Raw genomic sequence first — 18,664 nt, 5'->3', positions numbered from 1 at the left:
AGGAAGCTGTACCAGCCTACCTAGACTGAATAGAAAGAGGGCACCAGATGCCACCAACAGATGTCACTGAACGAGGGGGTAAATGCTTTTTCCTTCGCTCTCCCATGTTCCACAGCAGCAGCTCAACTCCTTTCTAAGAACTGGTATTAACAGATCTAACCTGTTGTTGCATCAATAGTTTTCATCCATACAGTTACCTGCATTCAGCATCACAGGTAAAACAGTCTCCATAAGTTAAACCTCTCCCAAAATGGTGAAGAGACTTCAAACTCCCCAGAGTTTACTCTATAAAGCATAAAAGAATTAATAGGCAAACTCCAATCCTAGCACTTTTGCACAAGCATGAAAGTGTGGTAAGACATAAACAGATTTTTGCTCTAAAAAGAACAAAGGCATTGAGGGCAACAGCCTTAGAATGTAGATAAGAAATGTAGTTTTTTCTTTTAATAGTTGAATTAATCAATACAAAATCTTTTGTGAGTACTTTAATGGGTGGGAACATTGTGGTAGAACATACAAAGGTCATTTGCCCATATTCAGTTCTCCAGTAATCACACAGAATTCCGAGCACCAGCCAAAACCAGTAGCCCTTTCTCAGCCTCAGACAGCACTTTTTACCAGTATGTGGGTTGCAATAACCATTCCTCAATTAATTTCTTATTAGGAAAAACCCCACAACCCAGAATTACTACAATTTTGAGCATTTAAAAGAAATTCACCAATTAAAAATGTTCTTACTAGTGCAGCATTCACTGAATACAGTTTTGAAGTTATGAGATTCCAGCTGCTTCAGCCCCAAAATATTATACTTAAAGAATCTCCCAGCAGTCAACTCTCAATTCCTTTGTATATTACTGAACAGCTGATAAGCAGCTATGCTGAAAAAGATCATGCAAAGTTATGGTTAGAAACTAATCTACATAATTCTTTAAAAAAAAATAATGGATTCAGATGCTGGATTTCTTCAAGTTATACAGCATTTCTTTCCACAGATCTTTAGAATGGTACCCTGCTATAAGCTCTCAACTAAGTGAAGTCATTCTGTGGCTCTACCAACAAGAACAATATGATTTCTGTAGTGAAGTTCACTATTCACAATAGTGATTTGCTATCATATGCACAGTTCTCAAGCTTCAGAGAGGTCAGACTACCTGCACTGTTTGCACAAGTTCAGGCCATATGTTTTGAATTAAAGCAGCATTTTCCTACCTACCCTAATGAGGTAAGTAATTATATTATTATTACACAAAATTCAGATTCTCTTCCTCACTTGATGTGATTAGGCTCTTCTATACTCATTTCACTTTGAAAATTAAGAATACTACATAGATCTATATTTTCTATGTTGTACTCATTCAGAAGCAGCCAACAAGAAAACAATGAACTACACAAATCTGCTTAAGGCCTACATCTAAGATAAGTAGCCTCTAAACAGGAAAACAGAATCCAGTTCAACTGCCTTTGGCACAGAATAAAGCAACACTAATATACAGCAAAGAGACCTTTTGCCCCAATACTGTTACAGCTCTCACTGCAAAAATCTAAGTTTAACATTTTACTTCCTACTTGAGGGGAGAGGATGTTGAAGAAGAAAAAACCAGCAATCAACAAAATGACTATATACATGCAGCTGAAGTGGCATGAAAAAAAGGAAGTTTATGTTCAGGTACAATCACTGTCAGTAGTCAGTGTCCCAAACTTGCATTTAAAACCCCTGAACTTCACTCATGCCTCTCAGTCACATCAACCTGTTACCTGCCCTTGAATAAGAACACTGGGAAGTATCACCTGAACTACATGGCTTAGGATGGTAAAAAAATAAAGCCTAAATATTTACTGTATTATGGAAAAACCTATTGTTTATTTTCTTTTGTTGTTGCTAAACCAAACTATTCTAAATTAGCAGCAGGGCTGTCTCCCAATGAAAGAGAAACAAGGCCATTTGAATTAAAAATTTTGTATTTTCATCCCCCAAACCTCCTACACCAGCAGATTATCATAAACCATACTTTGCAGCAATTTAATGTATTTATTACTTCAAGAGATTTGCTGTAACTGCAGAGTTGAGATAAAACACTGCTAAGCACAGTTCCACTTGACTGTGACAAGATACTCCAAAATAATCTCAGTCAACAAATCACCTTTAAATTTCATTTACAATGAATCTGCACTACAAAACTCTGTGAATTTAACAAGGAAATTGATGGTATTTCAAAGACAGTAAAAACTATGCCATTCCCCAAGTTAGTAACTTGGATTAGTAAACAGAAATTCAGGATGGCTCAGACCCAAAACCAGGAAAAGCTCCTGTATGTCCCATTTGCAGTTTACTACAGCAGTTTCTTTTGAAAGGCCAGAAAGGCAGCACAGTAAAATTGTTCTTCCCTTGGAAGAGCTGCTGGCATTAAAGACTTCATGCTAAGAAATATCCCTAAGTTTGCATGCCTGGTTTCCAGCTGTGCAGCTTGTAAATGAAGCTAAGTATAACAGTCAAAGAAATGTTTTCACCATTAATTATATTTTTGTAGGATAAAACTTATTATATACAGTTTGTTTCTGCCACACATTTAAAACAATGAGTATTATGAACTCACAATCTCTAATTCTGAAAAAGCAAAACTACTGAGAAGGAAAGAGGGGAAGAAACAATAAAGAGCTGCTTTGAATAGTGGTTCACACTACATTTGTTTTAATATCTCTGATTAAGCCTACCACAACTGCTTGCTTGTATTTTAGGTTGTGGAAGCCTAAGTTCTTTATTAAACAGGCTGGTCTCAGATGAGTTTTGTGAATAAAGCCTTGTCCCTTTTAAAGTCTATCCAAAAGATGCAAGAATTAGTTGACAAATTATTATAGTTTAATACTTTTAATGGCTAAAATTTAACTGTCCTAAACAAGCATAGCTAGGGTGACCTTGTACTAAGAAAATTACATTACTTATGCTTGTAGTTACATAAATGATGAAAGGTAAACCTGCATTTTGATACACATAATGCTAATAGTTTCAACCAACATCTGGAAGCAGAAGAAAATCTCCATGTAACTATTTTATGAAGAGTCTCTAAAGGCCTTGGACATATCCAAAATATGGCACAAAATTATTAGAAGTTTAACAGCTGTTGCACTTTATATTTACTAGGGTTCCAAATTTGAAAGATACTGTACCTTCATATCAATTCAAAATTACAACTGAAGGTGTTACAGTCAGCCCAGTGTTTCCCAGATGTTAGCAAGATATCTTCCCTGTGTTGAACCCCAAGTATACATCTTACTTTAAATCCTAGTGGATCACTACTCAGAAATCCAATGAAATAAAGTGTAAATTCATGTGAAATCAGAAGAAAAGCCTAGAAAGGACCACAAGAACTTGCCTACCTACCTCTCCTGTTCCAAGGTAGGATCAACTGTATCTGTGCTGCTGCTGGGATATGTCTGCCAAATCTTTATTTACAGGTCTCAAATAGGCTACATTCAAAAACATTCTCACAGTCTTTTCCAATATTCAGTTTGGCTTTCCAACATTTAATTCAATCCATCAGTTCTTGATCTCTGGTGGTCATACCAGATGGCATAAACTATTCCCCATCTCTCTACTGCAGTCCTGAATTTTTACAAATTTGTATTACTTATAAGCTGACTTGAAAAAACATTCCCATTTTTTTAATGGGTGCAATTTTCTGCACCACTTGTCTTTATTATTTTGCCCTGAACTTTCTCCATTTTCTCCACATCTTCCTTAAAAGGAATGGTCAATCAGATATGTTTTCAATGAATCTCAATGAAGGAGATGTAGAGCAAAAAGACTACTTAATTTTCCTTCAGATTATCTTGCTCACATTTGCATAACCTCATGTCATCCCTGATTTTTTGCAGTGAACTTACCTGGCTCTTGTTTGCCCTGAGATGTCCCCAACCTTTCCCAGCTATTTTCTCCAGACTTGATATCTCATTACTTCTCATTTTATCCTTTAAATTCCACTAAGCACAAAATAGCTTACAATCATACTTGCTCAGCCACCTCCAAGCCTGTTAGACCATACCTACAACTTCTAAGCTCAAGCTGAATTTCAATTAGATTCTGTAGCTCGTCCCAGTTTCCTACATATAAATTTATTAAGCACACTGTAGGGATCATCTAGGTTGTTGAATCAAAGAGTGACTGGAACCAGAGGTAACCCCAACAAGACCCCGGTGATCCCCATCAACAATGAGATCTTCACAATCATTCCCTAATATGGTGATCCATCTGCTTTCACCATCACAACTTCATCCAGAGTGCACTTCCTTAGATTGTTCATGAGAACAATCAGATGAGGTCACGTCAGCAGCCTTGCTAAAGTCAGTATGTAAAGTATCTTCTGAGCTGTCCATACCAGAGTGAGCCATCACCTTGTGAATGAATGAAATATACTGGGTTTGACACTGTCTGTACAGTGATAAATTCACACTGTCCTCTTGTGTTTGTAGCACCTGTCTAAGGTCTTGGTTCTATTAATCAAATATGGGGCAGGTGAAACGCAAAGGATAAAAAAAAGTAAGAGAAGTTTCACTGCCACAAAACTTTTCCTCAATGTAGTTTATAAAATAACATCTTAATAAAAAGAAGCAAGGCAATGGGAAAGTCTATTCTGAATCTCAAAGGGGAACTGTTATTACTTTTTAGGTCTGTCTCCTCTGCATACTTTAAAAATCTCTTTCAACTAAAACTGGATTTGGTTTTGCATTAACACAAAATGAGCAGTGATTGCAGGGGGCAAGGTAACTTGTATTTGTAAGCCAAGAAACAAGATAATTCTGGGCATCTACTCTTGATGCAAAAGGGAAAATCCACTCTGTATATTTTTGGGACATTTTTATTTTATTACAAAGTCTGTTTCTTTACAAATTTTATTGTTTTTCTGAGTGAAAAAAAAAATTGTATGATATGGTATCACCAGTTACTGTTTGCTTCCTGAGCAAAGGAATTTTTTTTTAATTGCCAGCACTGTGAGTTTGGGGCTTACTCTTCTGTTACAAGCCATTCCTCCAAGATCACAGACACAAACATATACTGCCATAACCTTTAAAGAACTGCTGACATCTGTGGAAGCAATACTGCCCCACCCTGGGACACTTCCCAGTGACCTGAAGACATTACCTGACATGATCTGTTCAACACCAACCTTACAATTCAAAACTAAATTATTGGTGAGCTTTTCCTCTTAGCTCAAAGGTCTGCACTCCAGCACACAGCTCTGTGTCCAAAGGGTGATCTAATCCTACACCATTCCAAACTTCAGATCTCTGCAGATTGGAAACTTCCCCACGGTCTTCCTAAAATCACCTAAAATCTCTTCCACTGTTTCCTGAAGAACTGCTCTAGTGCCCGAGCAAAACTGTATACTTTATCCACTGGTTCTATTAATAAGACAATCAACTAGCTTCTAAAACTTCGAAATTCAAGTAGTAACATCCTCAAAATAAGTAAAAATCCAGTATTTCCACTACTACACCATTAAAGAAAATATAAAGTCCGCTAAAGCCTCTGCAAACAGTTAAGTTCCTCATCTGTGACATCAGTTTGATGATGCAGTTCACATCCAAGAGCTGGTTTAAGATCCTCATTTTTCAGATACTATGTAATCAAGTTGGGAAACTCAAAAGAATTAGTTTTGTTAATAACATTTTAAAAGCGTCTTGTGAACAAAGGTAAAACCTATACTATGAAGAACAACAGAACACTGCTAGCAAAGCAACTCATGCTAAATAACAGACTCATCAGGTTTGATTAACATATAGTCTAAATAATTCAAAACCTTAACTTCCATCCCTGGCAGTTCTGTTGACTGTAGTACCACAACATTCATCAAAATCACACCCCCTTGATTGGCTGTGCCTAAATCTCTACTTCAGGTATTTCAAGATCAAATCTCTTACTGTAAACATATCCTGGTATCCAAGGGTTTTATAAACAAACAAAAGACAGGCCCACAAAAAAGATTATTCTCTGCTGCCAGCACTCTCAAACAAAACAGTCAACAGTAATGGCAGCGTTTGCACAAAGCTTACCAACGTGAGACTTGGTCTGCTCTGGAAGGTAATCATGAAATCCAAGGTTCACCTGAGCCAGGATGCCATGAAAAAACCCTACTGCCTTTGATTTGTTGTAGGCAAGTAATGACAAAAGTTATAGAGTAGAAAATAACCTAGATAACCACGGATAAATAAAAAACAGAAGGAATAAATCAAGAGAGAAACCACAAGGGTAAAAGTTCCAAGTTCATTACTAATACTGGTCCCAATGCAAAAGACAGCTGAAAGCAGCAAGCAAAGAGCCATCCTTCAAAGTAACAACAGCAACAAAAAATCCACTTCCTTATAGGCTGCAAATATAAGTTCTGTCTCATCATCCACTATTACCTTAGTAACTTCACTTTTCCTAATTTCCATGTCACTTTCAGAGGCAAAAAAAACCATACAGTCAGATAGTCTGTTTTAAAAACAACAAACTTTTGACTGTTTCAAAAGACAACAGTGGCACAGAAGGTCAGTAAACAGGAAACTATGAACAATTATCAGCTATAAGCACAACAACAACAAAACTGAACTTTGTATAGGAAGATGAAACAAAGAATCATTGTTACTAACTGCTTTTAACAACTTCTGTGATTCTTTGGGAAGTAAAATATTCTTGCTTTTTTTCTAACATTTGAGAAAATTCTTAATCCTTGAAGATCTGAACTGTCCACTCAGCATCTACAGCAATCTCTATTGCTGCTACACACATTTAAATCTCTCACTTCCTCATCTTAAAAAAAGTCTTAACCATTTCCTTTAACCGCAAACCCACATATTGTGTGGTTTTCTAATAACTTCAGTTTCGGTATCATCTTCAGCAGAGCTATGACAGAATCTTAAAGAGCAGTTTTGGAAATGACAGCTTAAAGAGAGGGAAAAAAAGAAATAAGCAAAACTAAAGTGTTCCAAGCAGTCAGCGATGCTGCAGCTGGGCTGAAGAGAGACTCACAATAAAATACAATTATCAATCCCAAGATTTCTGGGCTCACCCTCTGAGCTGGCCAGTTCCCCCTGTCAAGCAGTACTGACTACAGCTGAAGGAAACTTCTATTTGAATTCACAAATCTCTACGTGAATATACTAAAGTTGTGCCTGGGACATCTCCACATTTGCAAAACTACAATAATCAAGCTACTTGGTCATGCCCACTCTCTCTGTATGCAAGACCTAGCAATTCTGGACCGGGTTCCTGGCATTTGCAGGAAAAAGTGGTGTCACCCCCAGTGCTGATGCTCCCCTACAGTGAGCCTGTCCATCTGCATCACTTCCTAAACGTGAGAACAGCAGAGCTACCACCATATGGGCCAACAGGCTCAGGACTCTGCCATCCACACATGCCAAGCAGAAACACGTCTGTGGGCACTGGAGCATTTAACAGAGGCAAATGTCCCTGTATCAGAACACTGGGAATGAAAACAGAGCCCACGCTCACAATGGCTAAGGCAGAGCCATCAAGGTGAGGTTTAATTTCTCCAGTACTCCTTCCTGCCCTGCTAAGCAGGGCTGTGCTCAGGAAAGATTCCCCTTGCCTCATTTTTTATCTGGGATATTTATCTCAAAGCACACACACAAACAACTTCCTCATTTTGATGGTTTTTCCCGTAAATTTTCCCGTAAATTTCTGTTTGTTAGAAGTGTAATTATATCGCTACCATTATTTAACTGAAGGGATTTTCCAATGTACAAAACTACAGACTAAAAGGAGCCTTTCAGAAAGATAGGAATTTGCAATCATCAAGTCAGAATGCCTTATTTATGTCAGTGAAGATTTCTAGATACACTCAAGTGCATATCAAATAGTGAAATGGCTTTAGATGAACGCTGACTTTTAAATACTTCAACCACTTGGTTTGTTGGGGGCTTTTTTCCCCTGAAAAAACACCTTAATTAAAATCAACATTGCACTTGGTAGTCCTTACTTCTGGTAGTTCTTACTTCTTCCCATATGAGAAAAAAACTTTTGACAAAACACATCCTTTACCTCGGATCAGTCAGGCAGGGTCACTCCTGACAGAAACCTGGGTTCAGAAGTCAGAGGACCAAGTAAGCACTTCGAATTCTCAAACTCCCTTTGCCATTGCAGCAAACCCAGCATGGAAAAGCACTGAAATTTTAATGGGCTGAACCCACAAAGGTATACTCACTGCCCAAAGGTAATGACCAGCATTTTCTTTGAAATAAGAAAAACTTCTCAAATAATTGTGTTCAAGGCAAAGCAATAAAATCCTGACTAGTATTCATTACTGGAAGTGGGTTGAGGGGCCATACACTTTCAGACGGTCTATCACTCATTAGGAAAATGAAGCTGGGAAGGATACAAGCACCCAGCGCAGGGGTCGGAACTAGCTGATCTTCAAGGTCCCCTTCCAACCCAAATAATTTCATGATTCTGCGGCCATGAACTACATTCTTTCCTACAGCAAAGCACAACGATATACCTCCAGAAGAGAAATTAACAGAGCACCGAAGAAATTAACCGAGAAATTACCCGAAGGCGTGACCCACCCTTCTCTCAACACCCAGACCTGGAGCTTCCTGCGCGGCCGAGCCACCTCAGCCAGGCCAGCACCGACCCACTCCCCTCGGCAGCCGGAGCGGCTCCAGCGCCCCCGGCAGCTCCACGCACCGCTCCACCTCACGCCGAGAGCTGCTAAGCAACCGCGCGCCTGGAACTTATCGAAATTAAACTTACTAATTTTACCCCAAGCCCCTTTTTCCCTTCGGTACCGACAGGTTTCGGCGTGGGAAAAGCCCCGCGGCGCTGCCCACTCGCGGCTCGTGTGAGTCACGCACGGCAGCGGGGCGGCAGCGGCTCCGGGGGCTGCGCCGGGCCCAGGCCCCGCTCCTGCCCGCGCCGCCACCATCGGCCCGGCCTCCTCCATTCCTTCATCCTTCTCTCCCGGTATCGATGCGGCGGCCGCACCAAAGCCCCGGGCCCCCCTTGCCGGGCCGGGCGGCTCCCGCCCAGCCTCCCGGGCCCCGCCGCTAGGCCGCGGCGCACCGGCACAGCCGCAAGCCCAGCGGAGCGCCAGCCCGAGCGGCGCTGAGGATCGCGCCGGGGCGGCTCCCCGTTCACCCCCCCCTCTCGGCCGGGGCCCCCCGCACCTTCTTGATGTTGTAGAGCCGGGTGAGCATGCCGACGCCGCGGTCGTTAAGGATGGTGAGCTTCTCCGCCAGCTTCTGCTGGCTGGGCTGCAGAACGGACCGCGACATCCTGGCGCTCCGGTGCCCGCACCGCCGCTCACAGCCCCGCGGCCGCCGGCCTGGCCCGGCCCGGCGCTCCCTCTCTCTCCGCCCGGCCCGGCGCTCGGAGCCTCCGCGGGGCGTGGGCACGGGTCACGTGGGGCGGCGCTCGGGCGCCCCCGGCGGGCGGGCGGCGGCAGCGCAGAGCTCTGCCCGCCGAGGGGCCGTGAGGGGGCTCGGGCCGGGCCCCGAGGTGCGCTGCGAAACGGGGAAGAAGGCCCATTCTTCCGAAGGTTCACCCCGAATAAAGTTATGGATGCTCCATCCATGGAGGTGCTGGCTGGATGGAGCTTTGAGCAAGCTGGTCTAGTGGAAGCTGTCTCTGTCCCTGGCAGGGAGTTGGAATGAAATGGTCTTTATAGTCCCTTCCAAACCAAACCATTCTGTGAGGCTATGAAAGCCACATTTTTTTTTTTTTTTTTTACTTAAACAACTTCACTTGATTATTGAATCAACTCAATTATTTTTACTTAACGAAACTTTTACTTTACATCTCAAGCGCTGCGCCCGGTCCTGCCCCTCAGCTCAGGAAAGATATCGAGGGGCTCAAACACGGCCAGGGAAGGGCGAGGAAGCTGGTGGAGCTTCTTGCTCACGTTCCTATGAGGAGCAGCTGAGGGAGTTGTTTAGTCTGTCCTGGAGAAGAAGAGACTCCAAGGGGACCTGAACACCCTCTAGGACTCCCTGACAAAAGGGTGGAGTGAGGTGGGAGCCAGTCTCTTCTGCCATGCCAGCGAGAGGATGAGAGGAAATGGCCCGAAGCTGAGACAGGGGATATTCAGATTAGACATTAGAAAACTTTTTTCACTGTTCAGGTGGTCAGGCATTGGAATAGGTTTCTTATGGAGGTGGTGGAATCACCACGCCTAGAGACGCTTAAGAGGCATCTGGAGCTGGCACTGGATGACGTGGTTTCGGAGTTACAGTGGCAGTGCTGGACTGGATCACATTAAAGGTCTATTCCAACCTGGATGACTCTATGGTTTTATTTTTTTTTTCTAACTTAACTAACTGAAATTAAGAACTGGGGCCCAGCAGAACACTGAATGGAGTAATACTGACAACTGTCACTGCTGCTATCCCTTGCTTTCTGAGGGCACTTCCACCAGCACCAGAGCATCAGACCAGCCCTGGGAAGTGGGAAGAACCCAGGGATACCCCTGGAGCTGCTGCCTGCAGCCCCTCTGCCCCACTCACAGGGCTGACACCATCCCCCTAAGCTGCTGCTCTAGACCAACGTACAGCAAATTCTGAGAAACAGCATATCACCAGCTAGATGAGTCACATCACTGCTGGATTTTCTTTTTCACTTGAAGCACAGGAATTAAAAGCATATATTTTTAAGGAATGGTGAGATTTCTGTGCTGTGAATGTCAACAACAGACCTCCAGGAAACCATCCCTTGTTGTGATGTCTTAGGGAGATGATTTCAGCACTGAGAGGCCAGCACAACCAGCTGGGATGCAGGGATCCCCAGACTACGGAATGAGAGACAGGCTTAAGAATTAACCTTCTAATCGAATTTTTTTTTTATAGTGGCACCACCATCTGTGCCTATTTTTGCATATTAATACTTGTATTTAATTTTCAGTTCACATTTTTTGCATTAGAAATCGGAATCAGACTCTGTCTTGCAGAGATTTTAAAGCAATCTATTTTAGAAAGCATAGAAATGAATATGAGAAGCCTGAATGTAGTTAAATTATTACTGACCTCTCTCTTCACTTTAGCAACTACAGAACAATCTATGATTCAGAATAGAACTAGGAAGCAAGAACCTAGAGTTCCAATCTGAAGTCTGCTATTGATTCATCCATTGGCCTTTATCAGATGATTCAATTTCTTAGCTTTGTGTCCAAAAGTCAGGAGTACCTAGCAACAATGTTGTAAAGATTAATTAGGTTAGACCTGTTAGACCTGACTCTTTATTACTGGAGTCTATGCAAAACATCAGAAATATTCAAATTGCAATTTAAATTTATAAAGCATAAAATGCTATGTGATTTAATTATATATCTATAGTAATATTTTACACAAAGCATCTGCCTTCCCTTAAAAATTATTTTTTTAAGTACCAAATGTAATATTTCTACTTGAAACAAAGATGTTTCTCATGCAGTTGCACTGCAAAATAAGAATCATAGAATGGTTTGTGTTGGAAGGGACCTAAAAGATGCTCTCATTCCAAACCCCTGCCATGGGCAGGGACACCTTCCACTAGACCAGGAACTTGTTCAACCTGGCCTTGAACACTTCCAGGGATGGGGAATCCACAGCCTCTCTGAAGAGCTTGTTCCAGTGCCTCACCACTTCCACTGTAATGGAAAGAACTACAGTCAAGAATTTCCCCCTAAAATCTGATCTAAACTTATCCTCCTTCAGCTTAAAGCTGTTTAAGAACCAATACTTCTACTTTTTTTCTTCCTCACCTACACACCTACAGCCAACACAAAAGCATCCTATTTTTAATTTCATGTTCAATTATTTTAGCCATATTAGATATTCTAGAAGTTTCAAACAATAGCAACCACTAAATTTGTAATTTGTGTATAGCCAAGCAAGTGGCATGATGTCACTGAGCCAATTTGTGAATTTTTGTGTGTTGTAGATGTGTGTTATCTGAATTATCACTGTAATGTGGTTACACACAGACTTCTAACAAAGCTCTAGGTCAATGTCAATGTATGAACTTAAGCACCCCACAGTTTTGTCACCAATTTTAATGACAGCAGTATTAAGCCCCTGTTGTCATACTACTTTTCCTGCAACTTTATACAGAAACTTCAGGAATACAGGTAGATTTTCCAACAGAAAGATTTATTGCACATTAGATTACAAAAATGCCTGCACCACACAATCTGTATTCATCAGTCTAACAGCAAGCATAACAATAACATGGAAATTCAAGTTTTGTCAGTAACAGCACAGCTCTTACAGGTGTGGTAAAATGAAATGAACAAGAGAGTAAGGCTAAGAATTATTTTAAAAACACACAACTTCAATTTGCTCAATGATTTATTAATGATTGAGATTTAAACAGCTTTCTATATTTATTCCAAAATACAAGCTTAGGGCAAGAAACAGCACTTCAGATTTGGGTCAAGCTCAGCTCTGGTTCTTTTAAAGTCAATTCTCTGTTCAGGACAGAGTTTAATTTGCTAATCACTATAGGGATTTCAGACAGGAATGAAAATCATAATATTATTTGGGTTGGAAGGGACCCTAAAGATCATGTTCCAAACCCCTGCCATGGGCAGGAAACACCTTCCACTGGACAAGGTTGCTCAGAGCTCCATCCAACCTGGCCTTGAACACCCTAGGGATGGGGCAGCCACAGCTTCTTGGGGCAGCCTGTACTATTGCATTTGTATTTTTAATTTTCCTAGTAAAAAACCTGTTATTCCTACTCCCATATCTTTGCCTGAGAGCCCCTTAGTTTCAAAATTATAATAATTCAGAGGGAGGGGGTTTACATTTTCCATTTCAAGGGAGGCTCCTGCCTTCCTTGGCAGACACCTGTCTGTTCAATCCAAGACAGCTTCCGTAGGGCTTCTGTTTGGCTTACAAGTTTAACTATCTTTGTGTACCTCCAGAGCCTTTTTTGGCAGGCATGTACCAGCTCCAGGGCTCTGATCCACTTTCTTCAGCCTGTGTTACACTTCTGTCCTAGATAAATGGGGTAGCACGAGTGGCTACTGTTGTACAAAAATAACCTATTAGAGGTTACTTTGTCTTTTCCCTTTCTTCATGAGAACCCAGTGGAATAGCACCTCCCTCCTTAAATACAATAGCTTTTACAATCCATCCATCAAAGACTTAAAAAAAAAAAAAAAATCCCTGCCCAAACTTACCTTACATTTAAGAGAGGAAAATTCGAATCAAGGAATATCCAAAGAATGAAGGGGATTACCCCCATTCTAGGAATCACATTTACCAGTCTGTGGGGATCTTTAATACAAGATATTAATATAAGTTAGAGGTTTAACATGTGACAAGAGTGCAATGGTAGATTTTTGTAGATAAAATGTGTGTCAAAAAGCAAGCTAGTGGAGAAGAATTACATGAGTACTACCCAAATTGTCACACCTGTGATCAAACTGGGGAAAAAGTTTGAAAAACCACTAGTTTTCTTCCACATTTTCCATCTGTAATTTTTTTTCCACTTAACAAAGAAATATGAATTTTTTGAGGGTGTAAAAGCACCCAGTTGTTTCACACAGCACAGAAATACACAACTTAGACCAGAGATGGAATATGATATGACAAAAGTCTATGCCAATATGCTGTGTGTGGGGAAAGGTAAGAGAGGATAAGGCTGTGAACACTAAGGAGTGTTCAAATAACTGCAGCTGAGAACTGAAGTTCAGTCGTTATTAAGATTGCCACAATAAAAAACTATGTGCAGCTATCAAACTTACATGACACACAAACAAAAAAAAAAATTCATCTCATTCATGTGGGATGTGCATCTTAACTTGAGCTGTTTAAGTAGCCTAGTTTGAGTTCTTCTTTGAAATAAAATGCAGAAAATTTTGCTTTTGGGGAAACCTGGCAGAGTAATTTTCCTACAGGAAGCATGAGTACTTAAAAAGTATTTATTTCCTAATGATTTGCTCTCTAGGTAAACAGTGCATGACTTCCTTTCTGAAGCAGAGGACTAGATATCAAAGAATTTCCTCGTATAGATGAGTCAAGCAACTTGTATTTTGTGTATTTACAATTTTTTTCAACATAAGAGTTATAAAGCAGAATGTGAAATAAAATCACAATTTTAAGGATTTCTAACAGGTAATAAAACCATTAATCAGAAATCTATATCAATCATTACCAGTGGATTTCCTTACACAGATTAGTTCTACTGCATTTATAGCTTTCCACATACATTGCTTTAGTGATAATATATTTAGGGTTTTCTTGGTGTTGAAGTTGTTATTGTAATGTTTAGCTATTTTATTTTTTTTAAGGATGGTAGCAGCATAAATACATTTTAACATGGTTGAAAAAAGTTTGGCTTATAGGTATAACTCATTATATATTATGTATCTATCTTGCAGGTTTGTTTTGGTTTGTTTTCCCTGCAATATTTTTTTGATGTTGATAATGAAATTGTTAATGATCAAGCAAGTGTTACTCACACAAAATAATCATGTCTAATCCAGAAAAATCTTTTCCCTTCACAGTGTTCATGTCAAAAATAGTCTCTTGTTTATCTTGCTGAATTAACAAGGAATTAACAAGGAATGCCATTAGCAAAGTAGCATCAGAGATTTTATCTGCTTCAATTAATGAAGCTCATTGTTTAGAGTTGGACAGAAAACAGCCATTACATCTTATAAAAAATTGTGAAGTTTTAATATTAAGATGAAGCCAAGAACACTCAGTGCTGGTCACAAAGAGTCATTGACTGGTACTCCAAACACTAGATGGCCTTTTTGGTAGGACATTCATCCTGTCAATCAAACTTGAATGGAAATCTTCAACACTTGAGAACTGTTCCTCAGTGCTTTAGGTGATTTTGAAATTGTGGTTAAGAATGTGGGAGGGAAAAGGAAGAAAGGATTTGTTTTTACAAGACAGTCCCAAAGGAAAGAAACCCTCCTAATAAAGGTGTTATCAAGATAGTAAACGAATTACATCAAATCTATTCATAATGACATCCAAATCTAGTTTTCAACCATTAGTTTAAGTCTAAATGATATACAAGTTTTTTCTAAAGTCAATCAGAAAACATGGCTACATTATCCTGAACCTCATTTATGGTCTACATTCTACATTTCTACAGAAATTAATTTCATATTAATTAAAATAATGAATCAATTACTTTAATAGGTAATCAGGATGGAAAATTTTGGCTACTTTAAAAGTAGTGATAAAGGAGCACTAAAAGCTTAGGAACAGCTTTTGAGTTCAAGCAAAATGCTTCTGTACATTTTTTACTGAAATACCTAAAGAGAAAGCATTATTAAAAATCCTGACCCTTCAGTCTATCTCATTATTGAAGAAAAAAATAAAAGAAAGAAACACTAAGAGACAGTTTAGGTCAATCTGGGTCATTCTTTGACTCTGGAGTATTCCACAAAAAAAAAATCAGGTTTTTCTCTGAGTGTGCCTATGTGGGTATATTTCAGCATGTCACATCTTTTTCTAGGCAAGTCTTTCTTTTAAGTTACCAGTTTTCTTCTTTTTGAAGCCCTGGTTTTCAAATAATTTCAGCTATCCTTCAAATGTTGATGCCTCTGTCTCAGTCCTCACAGCAAAAAAAAAAAATCCCAAAAGTACCATTTTCTTTGCTGACACATGTAATATCTCATTACAAATTTAGATAACATAGGTTTTTTTCCCCATCAACACTATTTACAAGTTCACTTTACTCTGTCACCTGCAATTTGCATTCTCTCCCACGTCACAGATGTAGCCTCTGGAGTGAGTGCTTTATGTAAATAAAATATGATTTTATGGAATTTTTAAATTTCATCAGGCTGATCTTACTAATTTTTATTATTCACTTGACCAGAAGGAAAATAAAAACCTAAGAACCTGAGCAGATTAAAAGCCAGTATCCTGTCTCTCTCTATCCTGTGGCCAAAGAATGGAGTGCTGAGGAAGAACATGAGGATGATCACATATCACTGTTTCTGCAGTGTACTCTCAGACTCCAGCAGATTGCAGCTCAGGGATTTTATGAGCCAGAGACACTGTCTTGCATTTAATACTTGTTGGTCTACTTCTCTTTTATGAATGTGTCAGAAATATGAACCTATGCAAACTTCTAGGGCCTGTAGCAGAGGCTCACTTAGCTTAACTGTGTCTTGTATACAGGAATTTAAAGAAATAACATAGGTCATGTCCTGTCTAATATTTTGAGAGAAAAGGGAAAGTTAAGTCTCTCCTTGTGAGTGGAATGGAAGTTATCAGGCAGCACTGTGCTGGCTGGATCAAACTATAGACATAGAAAGAGACAGGGCTTGGACAGCTTAATTTTCCTTCCCTTCCTTCAAGGAACTGCTTCCAGCACACAAATATCAAGCACAAAGCAATGTTAGTGATATGGAAAGGCAACAAAAAGGTATGAAGAGGAACGGCATTTTCCAGTATTTCTTTTTCAGGATGTGGAATGCTGTATTTATGCATGTTCCACTTCATCTTTACCCTACTTATAGAAGGCATCTCTTCATGATGAACAGTAAGAAGAGGTACTACTTACAAGCCTAACTACACTAATCTATAAAATAATTTTCCTACTCTATTTGCTGTTTTATGATCCTGACTAGAAGTTATAATGGTTTCCTTCCTGAACTCTGTGAAACAAAAAAACCCTTGCTGTGCTTCCTGGCACAAATGGTAACATTAATATTTTATTATGCCTGTGGAAATGACACAAGCTATACATAAGATGCTACAAGAACTCTGAAATAAAAATTGATTTTTACCTTCTTTGATTTTATTTTTGAGGCTGTAGGCTCAGTGTTTGCAGCAAAAGAAATTTTTGTGGATTTTTTTAAAGTAGCTCTCCTGTCTTGGAATGACCACTGAAAAAAACCTGTAGAGAAAGGTTGTGAGACAGATTAATTTCATTTTTGCAGTAGACTGTTAAAAGCTGAGGTCAAAACGCATATTTGTGTATTCTGACAAAAAACACCCCAACAAACTAAGAGCAGTCATAATAACCACTGAAAATTATAACCTTTTACTTCACATCTGCCACCTAAAATAGAGAAAGAAAGCCACATTTCAGGTTTCAAAGGACTTGAAAGCATTAAAGAAACTCACTTACATTAACATCATCTCTCAAAGAAGAGCTCAGATTTTCTTATTTCTTTTTGAGAGTCCTGACCCTTACAGGCTTTTTTCAGTTTTTACTGCAAGGTTAACTCCCTTAGGTTGGTTTTTCTGAAGTGAAGGTATACTTAAAAGGAAATAACACACAAGTAGTGGAGAAAAACTGCCTTGGTGACTGATGGTCTGTGCTAACTGCAGAGTTATTCATCACTCCTTTGCAGAGCAGCCAGCCTGAATGGAAGGTGTTTCATACATATGAATTTTTGTTAAAAAGTTCTTGTAGTCTCTTGATATTGTTTCTTTCCCTGATTAACTTTGTCTAACTCCTACTGAGCTGACGTACTTGGTTTTACACCAAGCTACATGAACGACACACATATATATGTGTGTGTATATATATGTGTGCATACGTATATAGATATCTTGGTCTGCTTTTGCTAACACACAACTGCAGAGAAGCAAGTTCAAGTCCACCTGGAGAACAGAAAATTGGGCACAAATGGGAGTAAAATTCAAATCCTACTTATGTAACACAGACACAAGTACTGCCAGATTTTCCTCTTACCAGTCCCCAGGGGTACTCCCTTTGGCTACTAAATATTTTAGCTTGGCATCCTACCCTGTTCCTCAGCGCTCTTCATTAAGCACAATCCCTGACACACTATAAAAGCACACATCTTTAGATAGTGAACCTGTCTGCTCATTTATATGGATTGCTCCAAGTGTGGTGAGAGCAGAGAGGAATGCCCTGGTGGTTGCAGGGCCATGCCCTCGGTCTTGGGCATGACTTTTGCTTCTGGGGAGATTTCCCTGCAGCAATATAACAAGATATGCCAGTGGAAACACCACTGGGTCGGGACAGCTTTATAAAAAACAGCAAATTATGCTGCTTGAAATAAAATATTAAACAAAGCAGCTGCCTACCCTTCAGGCCAGGGATAAAAGGCAGCATTTGAAGAAGGCTCACAGACTTAATAATATTATTAGGAGCAACCATTTGGCCTCTGTTCACAGTCTTTAGCAGACTGGGCTTCCATATTGTAATTTATCAGAGTTAGATCACCAACTCAGTCCCCCAAACTCCAGAGAGCTGAGGACTGGCTGTGTTTCTGGGCTTGACCAAGATGCATCATCTACTCTTACCTAACACCTGCATAGATAAAGCTGGTCAAGAAGGATACAGCATGGCTTTAATGGATGCTTTGATTTGTATGCAAAAGGAACACAGGAGGAGAGGATATGTAAATGTGTGCTTAGGATATATACCTTCCCCTTACAGTGGAAAGTCCTCTGCAGCAGTACAGTTATGAAGTACCACAGTTATGAAGAAACAAAGCACAAAAACATGTACAGATGACTCCCAACACCTCTGGCTTCACCCTACTCCCACACACAAGTGACTGCACTTTGTTTAGCCAATAGGGTCTAGCACTTCCAAAGTGTTACAAACTGGCAGATGCAGAAATTCAGAACAAACTAACACCTTCCAGCAAAGATTGGCTCTCTAACAACCAGGTCACAGCCTGTGTGTAACTGCAGCACGTTGTGCAGGAATGCCCTGTTAACTTTCTGTACGCAGCCTTCA

General features: G+C 39.9%; 1 protein-coding gene across 2 annotated transcripts in view; it reads right to left on the bottom strand.

Annotated features, from left to right (window-relative positions):
* Window positions 1-9,374, bottom strand: part of NCKAP1 (NCK associated protein 1) — a 59,305-nt gene extending 49,931 nt beyond the window's left edge. For both annotated transcript variants that reach the window (XM_041487688.1, XM_041487689.1), the window contains exon 1: window positions 9,163-9,374. In XM_041487688.1, coding sequence (XP_041343622.1) covers window positions 9,163-9,270 — 108 coding nt within the window. In that variant the 5' untranslated portion in view covers window positions 9,271-9,374. The remainder of the gene's footprint in view (window positions 1-9,162) is intronic.
* Window positions 9,375-18,664: the final 9,290 nt, after the last annotated feature.

This window comes from Pyrgilauda ruficollis, unplaced genomic scaffold, assembly GCF_017590135.1.
Source record: "Pyrgilauda ruficollis isolate IOZ18807 unplaced genomic scaffold, ASM1759013v1 scaffold83, whole genome shotgun sequence".
Classification (NCBI taxonomy): domain Eukaryota; kingdom Metazoa; phylum Chordata; class Aves; order Passeriformes; family Passeridae; genus Pyrgilauda; species Pyrgilauda ruficollis.
This window is presented reverse-complemented; position numbering and strand designations above follow the sequence as displayed.